Source organism: Phyllostomus hastatus, unplaced genomic scaffold, assembly GCF_019186645.2.
Source record: "Phyllostomus hastatus isolate PE091 unplaced genomic scaffold, TTU_PhHast_1.1 phas_scaffold_28, whole genome shotgun sequence".
NCBI lineage: Eukaryota > Metazoa > Chordata > Mammalia > Chiroptera > Phyllostomidae > Phyllostomus > Phyllostomus hastatus.
Genome location: NW_025334022.1, coordinates 23,609,581 through 23,628,025, shown reverse-complemented (window position 1 = coordinate 23,628,025; position 18,445 = coordinate 23,609,581). Strand labels below are relative to the sequence as shown.

Genomic DNA, 18,445 nt, shown 5'->3' with positions numbered 1-18,445 from the left:
TCAAGGAAGACACAAACAAATGGAAACATATACCGTGTTCATGGATTGGAAGAATTAATATCATCAAAATGTCCATACTACCCAAAGCAATTTACACATTCAATGCAATTCCTATTAAAGTACCAATGGCATATTTCACAGACATAGAACAAACACTCCAAAAATTTATATGGAATTATAAACGACCCCGAATAGCTGCTGCAATTTTTGAGAAAGAAGAGTAAAGTAGGGGGGATCACAATACCCGACACTAAACTATACTACAAGGCTACTGTAATCAAAACAGCCTGGTACTGGCATAAAAACAGGCACATAGACCAATGGAACAGAACAGAGAGCCCAGAAATAAGCCCAAGTCTCTATGGTCAATTAATATTTGACAAAGGAGGCAGCAACATAAAATGGAGTAAAAATAGCCTCTTCAACAAATGGTGTTGGGAGAACTGGACAGCCACGTGCAAAAAAATGAAACTTGACCACCAACTTACACCACATACAAAAATAAATTCAAGGTGGATAAAAGACTTAAATATAAATCGTGACACCATCAAAGTCCTAGAGGAGAATGTAGGTAGGAAAATCTCAGATATTTCATGAAGAAACTTTTTTACTGACATGTCCCCTAGAGCAAGGGACATAAAGGAAAGAATAAACAAATGGGACCTCATCAAAATTAAAAGCTTCTGCACAGCTAAAGAAAACAGTACCAAAAATTAAAAGAGAACCAACTGTATGGGAAAACATATTTGCCAATGACACCTCAGACAAGGGTTTAATCTCCAAAATATATAGAGAACTTACACGACTGCACTCTAAGAAGACAAGGAATCCAATTAAAAAAGTGGGCAAAGGATTTGAACAGACACTTCTCCAAGGAGGACATACAGAAAATCCAAAGACACATGAAACGATGTTCAATATCGCTAGCTATCAGAGAGATGCAAATTAAAACCACAATGAGATACCACTTCACACCAGACAGAATGGCCATCATAAACAAAGCAACAAACAACAAGTGTTGGAGAGGTTGTGGAGAAAAGGGGACCCTAGTGCACTGCTGGTGGGACTGCAGACTGGTACAACCACTATGGAAAGCAGTATGGAACTTCCTCAGAAAACTAAAAATGGATCTGCCTTTTGACCCTGCAGTTCCACTGCTGGGACTCTATCCTAAGAATACTAAAACACCAATTCAAAAGAACCTATGCATCCCAATGTTCATAGCAGCACAATTTACAATAGCTAGATGCTGGAAGCAACCAAGATGCCCATCAGTAAATGAATGGATCCAAAAACTATGGTACATTTACACAATGGAATTCTATGCAGCAGAAAGAAAGAAGGAGCTCCTACCCTTTGCAACAGCATGGATGGAGCTGGAAAACATTATGCTAAGTGAAACAAGCCAGGCAGTGAAAGACAAATACCATATGATCTCACCTTTAACAGGAACCTAAATAACAAAACAAAGAAACAAGCAAAATATAACCAAAGACACTGAAATTGAGGTCAGGCTGATGGTGACCGGAGGGGAGAGAAGAGGGAATTTAAGGGGACAGTGGGAAGGGTTCACAGGAACAAACTTAAAGGACACATGGTCATAGACTAAGGGGAGGGTGGTAATGGGAGGGAAGTGGGGAGGGTGGGAGGGGGGTCTGGATTGGGAGTAAAAAGGAGAAAACTGTATTTGAACAATGATTAAAATAAAATAAAAAAAAGAAAAAAAAACAATTGAATCTAAGTAACAAACTAAGCAAACAAGAAGAACAGAGATAGAATCATAGGTATGCAGATCACACAGAAGGTTATCAGCTGGGAAGAGGAAGGGGGTGACTGGGGGAAAGGTACAGGGATGATTACAAAGTACAAATTGGTACGTACTGAATAGACAGGGATTGTTAAGAACAGTATAGGAAATGGAGTAGCCAAAGAACTTGTATGTGTCCCATGGACATGAACTAAGGTGGGGGCTATTTCTGGAAGGACTTAGGGGTGCTGAATGGAGGAGGGAAAGGGGAGAAAAATTGGGACAACTGTGATAGCATAATAAATAAAATATACATTTTAAATAAATAAATAAAATTTTAAAAGAGCTCATGTGATTAGTTTGGTCTCACTCAGTTAATCCAGGATAATCTGCCTGTTTCAAGGTCTATGATCTTAATTATACCTGTAAAGTCCTGTTTGGCACATAATGTAACATATAGCCAGGATACAGGGATTAGGGTGTGGACATCTCTGGTGTCCATCTACCACATGACAATCCAGAAAGTTACCACTTGACACAGGAAGAGGACAAGAAACCTGTTTGCCGCCCCTGATCTAGATAACAATAGAGAAATTTATACCTTTTACATCCATATATCTGGTTGTTGGCTTCACTCACTGCAAAGTCCGTGTGTTAGTTTTCTGTAGCTTTGTAGCAAATTATCACAAACTTCACTACTGAAACTAACACAAGTTTATCTCATCAAAGTTTCCCTATATTGAAGTCTAAGTGGGACTTAACTGGGTCCTCTGCTCAAGGTCATGTGCTAGCTGTATGCAATTTTTCTGCTGGATTTGCTGGGGTTCACTGTCATGACAAGAGCCTTAATAGGTATTTTAGTGATCCTCCCTTTCCCTGTTTTAACCAGTATATATACAGACTTCCCTAGGCACAACACTAACTTTTATTGATGCATAATTTACAGAACATGAATGTAGTGCTCCACTAATGACTCGGGATTTAGAAAATCCTCTTAAATGTATTACAAGTGACAGTTTATATACTTTTCTTGAAAGTAGATTTTATGATGAGAGCATATACCCTGTCTGGAAATACTTACTATATATCCTTTCTTCTCCAATTGATTTCTTTTTGTCAAATCATTCAAACACATGGGAAAGTTGAAGGAATACTACAAATAATGCCCCTAGCACACCTTCACCTATATTTCAAACATGTTAAAATACATATTTACTCTTTCTGTCTCCTGAACCTTATGAAAATAAGTTACAGTTGTCATGACACTTATATCTATAAATACTTTCATTATCCATCTCCTTAAAAAAGGAAATGTTCCTACATAACCATGATGTTATTACCCATCTTAAAAAATTAACAGTAATGTAACACTGTCATCATATATCTAATCCATATTCAAATTTTTTCAATTGCTCCAAATGTCTTGCAGCTATTTTAAAAATAGGTATCTCATTCATGCACAACATTTGTACTGCATTTAGATATTATATCTTTTCAAATTCTTTTAATCCATAACACATCTATTTTCCGCCCTTTTTTCCCCATGACAGTGGCTTTTTGAAATGTTGTCTTGTAGATTACTCCAACTTCTGGATTACTCTTTGTTTTATTATGATGTCATTTAATTTGTTCCTGTATCTCCTGTATTCCCAATGAACTACAGGGCAGATCTAGAAACATATCAAATCAACTCAGGTTAAACAATTTGACAAGAATACTTCATAAATACTCTCCTGTATTTATGGCAAGAAAAAATTCCAAGATGTTCTAAATTAAATTACAGCATGGCCTGAGAGTGAGAGAGACAGTTAGCTTGAGGGCCAGCTCTGACAAAAGCCTTCTCATATTCTTGTATATCTATTGTAATTTTGGAATAACTTCCAGGTGGCTATTTCCAGCAATCATTCAAAGAGAGAATACAGTCAGGTGCCCCCCACATCCCAGGAGTTTTCAATTCTCATTTACACATGAATTTACAAACCTGTCCACAACCTATCCAGGGGAGCAAACACTTCTTCTTTGGACTCTGCATCTATACCAGAACTGCCCCACTTCAGCTTCTCCCATCCCTTTTGTCTATAGCTAATGTAAATCCTTTCAGGGCTTACATCTCTCTCTCCACTACCTGAGGTATAAAAACACTGGCCACCTCTAGGATGGTGGACATGTTGTCTTGCTCTAGTAGTACTGCATTATGCCAGCAAGAAATGTGACTCATTAGAATTCAGAAGAATGTTCTTCAGCTTCCTGGCTTCCTCTAGTCATTCTAGTTATCTCTAGTTATCCCTAGATATTTGCATTTTTAGGTGCTAGTCTAGACTCTCATTTCTAAACAATATAGGTCTAAGGCACTGTTCCAGCAAGGAATTAGAACATAGTATTATACGACTGTGTTTTTCAACTTCCAGGTTTCCAGTATTACTTGTTCTAATTATATCATTACATCTAGATAACTGATGAAAGAGGTACACCAACTATCTATAGTATTGATTAATTATTATAACAAGAAATAAGAAATTAGAGTGGCAACTCATGTTTTTTTATTGTGATTTTAAATATTTCTTCTAGTTATTTCTAATTAATTCTACTTTACCACCTAGCTAGTTACTAGCTGGGTGGTAGCATGTATCAAATAGTACATATTCATTTTTTAAATAGATATTTAGAATTGCAAAAGATGTGTTTTCCAGCTTGAGGTTGTCTCAATTTTTCATTTTTAGTTGTCCCCAGTTCAGTAGTTACCTAGGTGCAACTACCTATATAGAACTAACTTATTATGCTAACAAGAAATGAGAACTTAGTGGTTAAAAAAATATTTTCCTTCCCTGCATATCTACATATCTCTACATCTACATATCTCTCTAGTTATCTTCAATTAGCTAGTTTCCTGGGTACAATAATTATCTGTGGTACTAACTCATTATTCACACAGCGGATAAGAATGTAGTGTTGAGAAGAATTACTACAAATTCTTGCATTCAACCACTTTTCTTCAGCCTTCTGGTTTCAACTCATTATTCTGATTATTATCATTTGTTCCTAGATGATGAAAGAATAATCATCATTAGACACATATGGAGCTAGCATGTAAAGACAATTTAGAGTTAAAAAAAACTTGACTTTTAGCTTCCTGCCTTCAACTAGTTATTCTTACCATCTCTGGTTGTCTCTGGTTAAGCACTTGCAAAAGTACAATGAAAATTTGTACCAGTAACTAATTTTTCCAGCAAGAAACTAGAATTTACAGTTGGTAAAGTTGTTTTTTTCACACCCATTGATTCTCATCTCTAGATAGCCATAATTAACTATATACCACTAATTATTTAAAGCACTAACTCATTCTCCCTTTTAAAAAGATTTTGGAGATATGTTTTTCAACATTTTGGCTTCAAGTAATTTTCCAGTTATATCTAGTTATCTCTGGTTAAATATTTACAGAGATACCACTATTTCTCTACCACTCTATGACTTACTAATTATCTGTTTTGCCAATATCCTTTTTCAAGAAGAAAGATGCATTTCAGAAAAATCTGCTTTTTAACATCCTGGTTTCAATTACTCTTCTAGTTTTCTGCAGTTGCCTCTAGATAAAGAGTTATCCAATCACAACTAATTAATGACCTATATTACCAACACATTCTTTCAATGATAAAGGATGAATTGAGAAATATGTTTTTAAGCTCCCCTGCATTCACCTAGTCATTTAGATAATATCTAGTTATCTCTAGATGTCTAAACATGGTCAATGTAGTTATTTACAGTACTATTTCCACATTCTAAACAGACATGAAAATTTAGATGTGAAAAGGATGGATGTTTTCTCTCTCATTGATATACCAGTGTATTTTCTTATATGTAGATACTTCTGATAAAACAGTTACCTAAGTATGACTTACAAACTGACCCAATAACTTGTTTTCTACTTCCTGGTCTCATGTAATGATCATCCTATATTGCTACTTGTCACTTAGGTACCATTAGCTATCATATTAACTCATTATTCAAACAAGAGATAAGGAGCAAGTGTTTAGAAGAGTGATTTTACAACTCTCTGGATTCATCAATTTTCTTAGTCACCTCTAGTTAACTTTGGCAAAGTAGTTGCCTAGGTATTACTAGTTATCTCTAGTACCAATATTTTATTCCAACATGAAATATGAATTTAGTATTGAAAAGATGGTGTTTTTCAGCTTGGTAATTTCAACTTATATAAGTGAGCTAGAAATGACCTCTATCTGTTGGCTCCTAAGTTGTTTATTTCTTCCCTGCAGGCTGAGGCCTATTACCTCAAAAGTTTGCTAAAGCCAAACTCAAACGTTTACATATCCAATCGCTTTACACATATTTGAAATAACCACATTTTTAGCCAGTTAGAGCCCTGCTACTTTACATGGCCCCCTATAAAAGTGTACCCAATATGTCTGCTAACTATAAGATAAACCCTGGGCCATAGAGACCACAAGTCACTGCTGCTCTTTGGTGCTCTCTGACCCAGATACTCTCCAACACGGTGCTAAATGACATTACTTAGGCACTTAAGCACTTTGCTGACTCCCTTCTCCCCCAGGAGTTAACTTGCCTCCCTCTCATTTCAAATGGTGGTACCCAGGAGCCTTAGTCTCTTGACAAATCTCATGCTGTGAGGAACTTCCCCAGTCTCAAATATGTCAAACCCTCCCCCCAAATAAAGCTGTGTCCTACTGCCACCTCGTGGGCATATATTTTCCCTTGGTCAGCCCAGAAATCCCTTGAACATCTATACCTCATTTTTCTGGTCTATTCTAGGTAGTTCTAGTTAACAAATTACTAGATCCCACTAGAAAACTGTACAATTAACTCATTATCAGAAGAAGGAATAAGAATATAGACATAAGATGAGTGTTGTCTTCACCTTCCCAGTTTGAACTGGTTATTCTAGTTATCGCTAGTTATCTATAGTTAACTAATCATCTAGGTCCGCCACATATCTATGGTACTAACTCATTATTCCAAAAGAAAACAAGAATTTATATTTGAGAAGAATGTCTTTTTCAGCTTCCTGACATCAATGGGTATTAGTAGTTATCTTTAGATATTTTCTGTAAACTAGTTACCACTATTTTAGATTTATGAGTTCTTTCGACATGAAATATAAAGTTAGATTAAGAAGGATATGTTCTCCAATTCAAGGCTTCAACTCCTTATACTAATATTCTTTAGGCAATTCGTTAAGTACCCTTATTCATCTATATTATTAACTCATTAATCCACCAAGAGAAAAAGAGTTTAGAATCCAAAAGAACCTACATTTAAGCTCCTAACTTCAACTTCTTACTCTAGATATCTTTACCTATCTCTAAGTAACTAGACATTTAGTGTCAATATCTATAGTACAAAATCATTCCAACAAGAATTAAGACTAATATTTAATGTGGTAAAATACACATAACATAGAATTTGCCATCTTAACCATTTTTAAGTGTACAGTTTATTGGCATTAAGTACATTCACATTTTTGTGCAATCATCACCCCCATCTACTTCCAGCACTTTTTCAACTTCCCAAACTGAAACTCCAAGCCCATTGAACAATAACTTCCCAATAACACTTCTCCCAGCCCCTGGAAACTACCATTCTCCTTTCTCTCTATAAATTTGACTATTCTAGGTATCTCATATAAATGGAATCATATAATATTTGTCCTATTGTCTGGCTAATTTCACTTAGCTTAATGTTTTCAAGTTTCATCTACATTGTAACACATGTTGTAATTTCATTCTTTTGAAGGCTGAATAATATTCCACTTATGGGCATATCACATGTTGTTTATCCAGCCATCCATTGATGGACACTTGGGTTGCTCCCAGCTTTTGACTATTGTGAATAATGCTGCTATGAGCATCTGCATACAAATATCTGTCCAAGTCTCTGCTCTCAGCTGTTTGGGGTGTATATCCAGAAGTGCAATTGCTGTATCATATGATAATTCTATGTTTATTTTTTTGAGGAATCATCGTACTGTTTTCCATAGTGGCTGCACCATTTACATTCCCACCAGTAATACACAGGGTTCCAACTACTTCCAAATTCTCACCAACACTTAGTTTCTGTTCTGTTGATAATAACCATCCTAACTGGGTGAAAATTTCAGTGGACACCTCTGGAGTCAGTTACTGTGGTAACATAACCTACAACCTAAGAATGCTGCATGCCATAACTTTTATTTCTCATTTAAGACTTGCCTTACCCTCCCTCCTCCCATTAAACCAAGGTTGTAGGGTGTTCTATTTGGAGTGAATCCTTGCCTCAAGCAGATCATCTTTCTTAACAGGCATATTCTCATTTTCCTTTGTGGAACCCTCAGACAACATATCCACATTTGGCAAGTGATACAAATGTTCATGGGCTCTGCAGTAAAAGGCTGGCAACCACAGAGAACCAGTCCCATTTTGCCATGTGGCTCTTCTAAGCAAAGTGCCTTTCTCTTCTGTACCCAGCTTACAGGAAGAAACTACAATAGTCTCTCCATACTGAAAGGAGCTTTTGAGGTCATGTGGTCCACTCCCTTCATTTTAGATTTGGTATGTAGGCTTAAAGGACAGAGTGGCCAGCCCAAGAAAGCACATAAAGTTCATCCTGGAGAAGAGAGCCTCTTGGCAGCCATGTCCTCCCCTGAGCCCTGGTTCTTCAAGCTCTGGGCAGTGCACATCAGCCCAGGTTCAGCTCCTCAGTAGTTAGATCTGCATCCTGCCCAAAACTTTTTCCTTCAAAGGGTTGAAAAACTCAAAGCTCCCATGAAAGCCTCATTTCTGAGTCATTTTATCTTTAGGAAAAGTAATCAACCTCCCCTGAAGGCATTCAGTCTCCTAGTGTCCACACGTTCAAGTCTTGAGTAAGTGATGCAATTTGTACCCTCCTCACAAAAAGTCAATTGTGCTTTGACTACCATAACCCTCATTTCTCCTACTCTCCTTGCAAAGCCAAGTCTGCCAACCAGTGTATGACCCATGAGCAAAAACCAGCTCTGATTGTGCTGAACTGGCTTTTTGGGGGAAAGAAGGTTATTTATTTGGAAACTGTTCAACAATAAATATTCAATTTGAAATTGATAATTTATGGTTTGCCTTGATCAATGTCACACTCACTCCTTCTCAGATATAAGCATGGAACTATGGGAGAAGGACCCTGAGTACAATGATATAAATACAATTTTCACCTGCGATGAGCTGTATGCTCCCCACTCCTGCCACACAAAGGGTGGGTCTTAAGGTGACTTCCTGAAATCCCAATATTTTAGACTGTAGAAATACAAAAGATGTTTCCTCCACGTGATTTCACTTTCAACATCAGAGGACACAAGATTGAAGAGGTGGCATTCATGATTGGGTACATAATTGATATACCTAGACCGATCCAAACCACAATCCCCAGACAAAATGTGAGCTGCTGTGAGAATTGTAGATTTGAAGTACAATTTTCCCCTATTCCATGCCCAAGGATCATGGTTTTGGGGGTGGAAATGAAGGCAAGGTAGGGAACAAGGAAGAGTCTCCATCCACTTCTCCCTTGAACAAGGGAGACAAATGAAGAACCAAAGGATGTTTTTAAATAGGAATTGGAAAGGGAGGCTGTGGAGACCTAGGGGAGAAAGAAATCCAACAGCTTTGCCCAGAGCTGTTGATCAGGTTTAGTGAGCTAGGTGGTAGCTGGGGCTGGTTGCTCAGCACTTCCTCTGCGTGGTAGTCATGGGGCACAAAATGATTGCTCTGGCCAGCTAGGCTTTATAAGAAATAGGAAAAACAGAACTCAGGTCCACTTGCAAATGAGTTCCTTACAGCTCCTACCACAGCTCCCATCACAAGGTCAAGCAACAGAGCTGTCTTTTCTCTTTTTCTCTCTGGCATACCCTCCTATTAACTCAACTGGTCACCTGAAGGTATTGCACCAGGACTGAAATATTCCTAAGAAAGGAGGGAAAGTCAAAACAGGGAGGGGGGTCTCACAATGTGATTGGCCCTGGCCTAGGTCCCCAACTCCAAGATCCCCAATAAACATCCAGATAGTTCCACTTTTTTTCATTTTAATCACAAAAAAATTCCAAGAATATCTAATGAATTCTATGAATCTACCCACCACAGCAAAACCTCAATTCCAAAAGGAAGTCATACAGAAATACTGCAAGGTGTTACATTGGTTCTTCTGCTATTTATTTAACATAGAGATTTAGACTTCAGGGGGTCTCTGTGGCAAACCTGTTCTTCCATTAGGTGAATACATTCTACAGTTTCAAAATTCCACTTAACCTTCAGCTTAAAAGAATGTTCAGTTCATTCATTCCAAACAAAAAGGCTGACTACCATCCTGATCAAGATGGAAGTGTGAAGAGGTAAAGAAAGAGAGCTTCACTAGTCATTAGGTGTCTATCCAAGAGCAGCAACCAAATCCAAGGCCAGAAATTGAGGTCCATTAGACTCACTTTGCTTCTTCTCACCATTCTTTCCCCTGAGAACCATGAAAATACCTTAATTCACAGGCAATAGACAAATGGTTTTAGAAAGACTCTTAATACTCCTTTGACATTTCAGGGCCCTTTGCACAAGCATGACTTATTCTCCCCCACCACTTGTAGTCTTGTAATATTAGACATCACATCTCAATTAAATATAATCACACTATGTAAGAATTTTGGCTCATAGAATTGCAGATTTATTCTAGGAAAGGGCAAATTGCCAGGAAAGAGTCCTTCTTTTGTTGACTTTTTATCTTTTTTATTTTCCTAGTGTTTCCATTGTAACCATTAGAGAAAGTACCAGAGGTCAGCACACATTCAAATTGTCTGTCTTTTCTAAGTACAGTCTTCTGACAATAAAATTAGATTTCCAAAATGATAACTCTGAGGCACTACAACTTCACAGCAGACCCCCAAAACCTTCCATCTTCACTTCTGACCCTACATCTTTCCTTGTTCTGTTCTTGTTCCTACTTTTTCATCTAGCCAATTTATTAAGGTCTGTCTCTTTCTTGCCTTTTCCTCCTTTCACTCCTCCTTCCCTTTTCAACTTTGCATGCCCAGTTGTTGTCTCCTTCCATCCTGAAATTCTATATGCTTGAAGTGTGGATCACTTATTTATCAAGAAAGGTCATAAACCATGGCCTTCCATTGAAACCTAACTGTTTTTTGATGTAATACTTGTGTCCCTTACCTTCACAGTAAGTACCTGCATTGCCTGCTGGGACTTCTACACTTGAAACAGCATAAATTACCATTATTCTTTTTGCAGATGAGGAAACTCAAACAGAGAGAGGTTAAATAATATACCCAAGACACACAACTGACAAATGGCTATAATGAAATTCATTGAATCAAATATTCAATTCACTTAAATAAATTCTTTGTATTTGAGAGAAAATATATACTAGTGCATGTTTTTATATTTCTCTTCAATAGAAAAGGTGGAAATAAACAAAAACATAGGTTGTATATTCATTCTCAGTTCATAATATTCCACTAACCAAAATAACCCCATATCTTAGATATTTTATTGAACTAAGGGTCCACTTTAACATATCTCCATTCAATATTTCTGGATAAAAATTAAGCATATTAAACCATTGGGTATGAACCAAGTCTTCTTCATTTATTCTTTCTTTTATGGTCCTCTTTTTTTAATATATTTTATTGATTATGCTTCATTTGTTCTTGTACCTGTACCAGTTAAATGGATTCCCTTTTCTCTGTTTTAAACTATCTTTTTTGTTATTCATTCATCCTTTTATTCTCTATCTTGGGATTTAAAGCAACATAAAACTTATAAGATACATATAATACAATAAGCAAAAGAAAAAATAAAAGTGATTGATGTTTTTTTTAATGTGGATTAAGTGATGTCACAGGCCCTATGTGAGTGGATTACAACAAATGCAGCTGCCAGAAGATAGGGGCCAGTGTCCTACATCAGACCTGCACCGAGGAGTCACCACTGGAGAGAAACAGCCATTGTTGTCCGGGACTGAACTCTTAGGGAGGAGAAGGCAACAAGATAGCAGATGACCCAGTGCTGTAGACAGGAATGAGGAGATATTTTCCCGTAGTAATCTGATAATGGGTTATTTTCAAAATATATAAAGAACTTATATAACTCAACACCAGGGAAACAATCCATTTAAACAATTGGCAAAAGATCTGAATAGACACTTCTCCAAAGAAGACATACAGTGGCCCATAGACATATGAAAAGATGCTCAACATCTCTAGCCATTAGAGAGATGTAAATTGAAACAACAATGAGATATCACCTCACACCTGTCAGAATGGCTATCATGAATAAATCAACAAACAACAAGTGTTGGAGAGGATGTGGAAGAAAAGGAACCTCAGTGCACTGTTGGTGGGAATGCAGACTGGTGCAGCCACTGTGGAAAACAGTATGGAATTTCCTCAAAAAATTAAAAGTGGAACTGCCTTTTGATCCAGTGATCCTGCTTCTGGGAATATATCCTAAGAATCCTGAAACATGAACTGGAAAGAATATATGCACCCCTATGTTCATAGTGTAACTGAAACCAAGGTTTGGCTGCCCACTGCAACAAAAGCCAAAATCGTGAGACACGTGCTGATGAAAAAGGAAAGAGGCTTTATTCAAGTGCAGCAACCTAGAAGATGTGAGACTCTCATCTCAAAGCTCATCTTAACATCTCAGTGCAGGAAGGGGTTTTTATAGGGAGGGAGAGGAAAAGCAGAATAAAAAAGATCAGGCAGAGAAGTTGTGGACATGCAGGCAGCATCCTTGCTGGTCCTGATATGGATGTTTAATGTCAGCATCCTGGAACTGGTCAATGCCAATCAAATTCCTGTAGTTGGCAATCTGTATCATATGAAGTCGTGGTCAAGGCCATTTCTTGTACAAGCAGGAACAGGAACTACTGATGCCTCCAATACATTTATTAATGCAACTGTCAGTATGTGAGTTCTTTTTATCAGTTTGTTAGTACATTTTATTCTAATTCCATTTTATGGTAAGTCAGAATAGTATAAAGTTTATTTTACTTTATTTTATTTTTAGAGAGAGAGGAAGGGAAGGAGAAAGAGAGGGAAACACCAATGTGTGGTTACTTCTCACGCACCCTCTACTGGGGAACTGGCCCAAAACCCAGGCATGTGCCCTGACTGGGAATCAAACCTGTGACCCTTTGGTTCACACACTGGCACTCAATCCACTGAGCCACACCAGCCAGAGAAAAGTTTTTATTCCCTGTTGCAATAGCAGCATTATATACAACAGGTAAGATCTAGAAACAACCCAAGCACCCATCAGTAGATGAGTGGATGAAAATGTTGTGGTACATTTACATAATGGAATATCACTGGGCCATAAAAAAGAAGGAACTCTTGCCTTTTGTGACAGCATGGATGGGCCTGGAGATTATTATGCTCAGTGAAATAAGCAAGTCAGTGAAAGGCAAATACCACATGATCTCACTTATATATGGAATATAATGAACAAAATAAACTGATGAACAAAATTGAAACAAAGGTGTGGATACATGGAACAGACTGGCAGCTGTCAGGGGGAAGAGGGGAACTGGATGAAATAAGGTGAAGGGATTAGCTAAAGAACATATGTGTATAACCCACAAGCATAGTCAACAGTGTGGTGATGGCCAGAGGGGAAGTGGGCAAAGGGGGAGGGGGATGGGGACCTTTGTAATAGTGTAAACAATAAAAATAAAGTTAAAAAAAGAAACTGATTAAGAGCTTGGAGGCAGCCCATGGCAATGGCACAAGCATGATATCATTGATCATTTTTCCCAAAGACCATAATTTCACAAGTGGCAAAAATGTAGGCAGATGAATTTGGGACTGCATTTAACATTAAGTCACATGTAAACCACCTTTGAGTCCTGGGAGCCATTACATCTGTACAACAAAGATTCAAACTTTATAACAAGGTACCTCCAAGTGGCCTGGTTTACCATAGCACAATTGTAACAGAGGAGGGACAAGAAAAGAAAGTCAACAGTAACTTTGAACATTTCAAACCAATTAATACATCATTGTATTTATGTGGACACAAATTTCATACAGAGGCCCTTACAGCACTACTTTCAGATGATAACAAGTTTGACTTCACTGTAATAGATGGTAGTGGTGCACTTTTTGGCACACTTCAAGGAAACACAAGAGAAGTCCTGCACAAATCCACTGTGGATCTCAAAAAAATAAAATAAAATAAAACATGGTAAAAAAGGTCAGGCAGCCTTGTGTTTTGCCCATTTAAAAATGGAAAAGTGAGCACAGGCTGTGAACCAAAGGGTCACCGGTTCAATTCCCAATCAGGGCACATGCCTGGGTTGCTGGCCAGGTCCCCAGTGGAAGCCTTGTGTGAGGCAACCACACATCAATGTTCCTCTCCTTCTCTTTCTCCCTCTCTTCCCCTCTCTCTAAAAATAAATAAGTAAAATCTTTTTAAAAGTGGAAAAGTGACATAACTATGTTCAGAAAGCAGCTGAGACCACTGTGCACCTGTTTCTTTCTGGGGACAAAGTGAATGCAGCTGGTCTCATTTTAGCTGGACCAGCTGATTTTAAAACTGAACTAAATCAATCTGATATGTCTGCTCAGATATTGCAATAAAAAGTTTTAAAATTAGTTGATATATCCTATGGTGGCAAAAATGGATTCAACCAAGCTATCGAGTTATTTACTGGAGTCCTCTTCAATGTGAAATTCATTCCAGAGAAGAAATGAATAGGATGATACTTTAATGAAATCAGTCAGGACACTGGCAAGCACTGTTTTAGAGTTGAAGATACACTAATGACTTTAAAAATGGGAGATGTAGAAATTCTAGTAGTCTATGAAAATCTAGATATAATGAGATATGTTCTTCATTGCCAAGGCACAGAAGAGAAAATTCTCTAACTCCAGAACAAGAGAAAGATAAATCTCACTTCACAGACAGAGGCAGGACAAGAACATAAACTAATTAAGAGAATGCCCCTGCTGGAATAGTTTGCTAACAGCTATAAAAAATTTGGAGCTACATTGGAAATTGTGACAGATAAGTCACAAGGATCACAAGATGTGAAAGTTTTACCAAGCAGACAAATGAAGGTTCAGCTGCCTGTTGCCACAAAAAGCCAAACTTGTGAGGCAGGTGCTAGTGCAAAAGGAAATAGGCTTATTCAGGTGTCACATAACCTAGGAGAGTGGTGGGCTCCTATGTCAAGGACCATCACAATCCTCCTGCTCAAGCTCGCAGTTCTTACAGGGTTAGGAAGGGGAGGGCTTTTTTAAAATCCAATTATTTTTCTAGCTTTTGGTGCACTTGGGCACTATCCATTCATATCTCTAGATTTCTGCGTGCTTGTTATAAGAACCTCCCCCTGCTTCCATCTTAGCCAATGGGCAGAGACTTCCCTGGCACTCTGATGGACTGTTTTATGGTAACAAAAGGATTTGGTGGTATTACAGGTATCTTGCAGTACCTAGTAGATTTCCAGGGAGTGGAATACCAAGGAAGAGATAGTAAATTTTTTACCTTGATGACTACTAGGTAGCTAGCAAAATGTGCCTCCCCTCCAGCATCCAACCCAAGGAGTACACTCATGGTGAAAGCCAAACAGATCCCTGCCTTACAATTGGAACATTTCCAGAAATTAATCCATGAGCAGTGGATACTGAAAAGAGAACCAAAACAAAACCTGGCCCAACCATACACTTTTGTTTGTCATGGTGTCAGCACAGCAGCCTACAACTCAGTTCCTAAATGCCACTTTGCACTAATTTAAACAAGAATCCCAGTTTTTACTTTTACTCAATGGTGAAAATGGTTGCTCTTGTATTTTATGGAATAACTGATTTTTAAACCTTCATACATAGAAGCAAAAATACTTTAACCACTGTAAACCTTCAAAAGTTAATAGAAATGAGATCATACTGGTCTGTTTCTTGATTGGAAAAAAATTAAATTGCTGCATTTCACAGCGACCCACTTACATGGCACTCTCATCTTCGATTGCATAAGAAAAAATATATGTGGTGAAATGTTGGAAACACTTCTCTCTTGGTCTCTTATTTAATGTTGAAAGGGTGAGCTAATAATAGACAATTTCAATTTCACTCCCTCCCTCACACTACCCTTACCCTCTCCAGACTGTCAGTTTTAAGGATGCAAATTGCATTAACAAGTCAAGCTGCCACATGAAGCATTTGGGTCAGTGCAGTGTTTCCTTCCATCTGTTTTGCAGGCACATTTGTGCTGGGATTTGGGAGCTCTTAGCATGAGTTGCTTTGACAAGGGTTCCCATAATCCTAGACTACTAAAAACTAGTTTGGGATGGGTATGATGGGGCTTCTGTGCTATTGCTGGGGTTGGGAGAAATAAAACATGCAATTTAAGTGGAAGCAAAAATAATAATAATAACAAATTTAAAATGCGATTAAGCTGTTATTTTTTAAAGTTTTTATTTATTTTTAGAGAGAGGGGAAGGGAGGGAGAAAGAGAGGGAGAGAAACATCAATGTGTAGTTGCCTCTCACGTGGCCCCCACTGAGGACCTGGCCTGCAACCCAGGCATGAGCCCTGACTGGGAATTGAACTGGTGACCCTTTGGTCCACAGCCCGTGCTCAATCCACTGAGCTATACCAGCCAAGACTAAGCTGTTATTAAAAAAAAAAAAAAACACACATACAATATCCTTTTCTCTGTGTGAATGGTAACCAGTGTGTGAGCACACAATATTATGAAATATCAAACCCTCACACTTTCAAAACTAAGGCAAAGACTTCCAGTTTCTAGTCCAACTTGTGAAGAGTATGGGAGGCACCCTGGCATTGTGGCTCATCTGATTGGAACATCGCCCTGTGGACCAAAATGTTGTGGGTTCGATTCCCAGTCAGAGCACATACCTAGGCTGCAGGTTCCATCCCTAGTCAGGGTGCATATGGGAGACAATAGATCAATGTCTCTCTCTCACATCCATGTTTCTCTCTTTCTCTCTCTCTTTCTCATTCATAAAAATATGCTCAAGTGAGATACACACACACACACACACACACACACAATCTCTTTTTTAAGAGTATGGAAGGCATTCTCATCTTCACAGCAAGAAATAAAATGAACTCTCTTTCCAGCTGGTGCCAAGCCATGGGCATCTCTCGGGACAACTGGCACAAGTGCCGCAAGACCGGGGGCAAGAGGAAGCCCTACCACAAGAAGTAAAAATATGAGCTGGGGCGCCCCACTGCCAACACTAAGATCGGCCCCCAGCGCATACACACAGTTCGGGTGCGAGGAGACATCAAGAAGTACCGAGCCTTGAGGCTGGACGTGGGCAACTTCTCCTGGGGCTCAGAGTGTTGTACGCGCAAAACAAGGATTATTGATGTCGTCTACAATGCATCCAACAATGAACTGGTCCAAACCAAGACCCTAGTAAAGAACTGCATCGTGCTCATCGACAGCACACCGTACCGACAGTGGTACGAGTCCCACTATGCACTGCCCCTGGGCCGCAAGAAGGGGGCCAAGCTGACTCCTGAAGAGGAAGAGATTTTAAACAAAAAACGATCAAAGAAAATTCAGAAGAAATATGATGAAAGGAAAAAGAACGCCAAAATCAGCAGTCTCCTGGAGGAGCAGTTCCAGCAGGGCAAGCTTCTTGCATGCATCGCTTCAAGACCAGGCCAGTGTGGCCGAGCAGATGGCTACGTGCTAGAAGGCAAGGAGCTGGAGTTCTATCTGAGGAAAATTAAGGCCCGGAAAGGGAAATAAATCCTCCTCCCTGCTTTCACATTAAAAAGAAAAAGCAGATTCCTCTAATAAAGGTGATCTGTGTTTTCTGAAAAAAAAAAAAAAAGAAATAAAATGAACTAAAAACAGCTCCTTTGATCCATCAGAGAAATGAGGTCACAGAGCAAACTCTTGCCCTGAAAACTAGAGAGACAGACATATAAAGAGAAACACAATGTACCAGAAGTCTAATAGCAGAAACCCACAGTTGGTGCCAGGATGAGTAGGAACACAAACTGTAATTTGACAAATTTCTACAAGCTATACCTTGAATATGGACTACTTGGAGAGTTAAAACTGGGGGCTTTCCTTAGGAGTACTCCACTCTTTCATGAGTTTTGCCTCTAGGAGCCCAACCAAGTTGTCACCGTAACAATTGGAGGGGGGGGGGGGAATCTCCTTCTTACAGCAGGGGGAGGGGGAAAGCAACCTTTCTGAAATATGTCCAGAGTGCTCTGTTTTCCTCAACCAAGACTTGTCCTGAAGGGAAGGAAACCAGTTTACCAGAGCCTAAATGACTTGCATTTCACCAAAGCTTAGCTGACCAGCAGGGAGGGAAATATCCAACTCCAGCCCCTTCTAGCTTTTGGTCTCAGCTAAAACAAAGTGTAGGGAAGCTAAGAAGCACTTGTAAAGGTCACAACCCAGGGATACAGGCCCACTAAAAGAGTAATAGCTAATCACAGAACTATAGAATGCTTCTCTTCCCCTCAGCCGTACCACCACATCAATAGTGGTCCTGTGTAATAACAGTGGGTTACAGCTAAAAGAAGTGCACAAGCCTCAGATCCTATATAAGAACAAACATCTATCTAGAGAAACTCAAAGGTGATAGGGGAAGCAAAAAAAGACACTAAAGGAAATTTTAGCCTCTGACACACAACTATGGCAAACAGTAAACACAGCCTAATCCTAGCCAGGTAAA

At 38.7% G+C, this 18,445-nt stretch overlaps 1 protein-coding gene across 1 annotated transcript; it reads left to right on the top strand.

Annotated features, from left to right (window-relative positions):
- The first annotated feature begins 16,874 nt into the window (after positions 1-16,874).
- On the top strand, positions 16,875-17,570 carry LOC123805149 (40S ribosomal protein S8-like). Its single transcript, XM_045817616.1, is given in 1 exon segment — positions 16,875-17,570. A coding segment is annotated over 1 exon segment (627 nt). The 5' UTR covers position 16,875; the 3' UTR covers positions 17,503-17,570.
- The last annotated feature ends 875 nt before the right edge of the window (positions 17,571-18,445 follow it).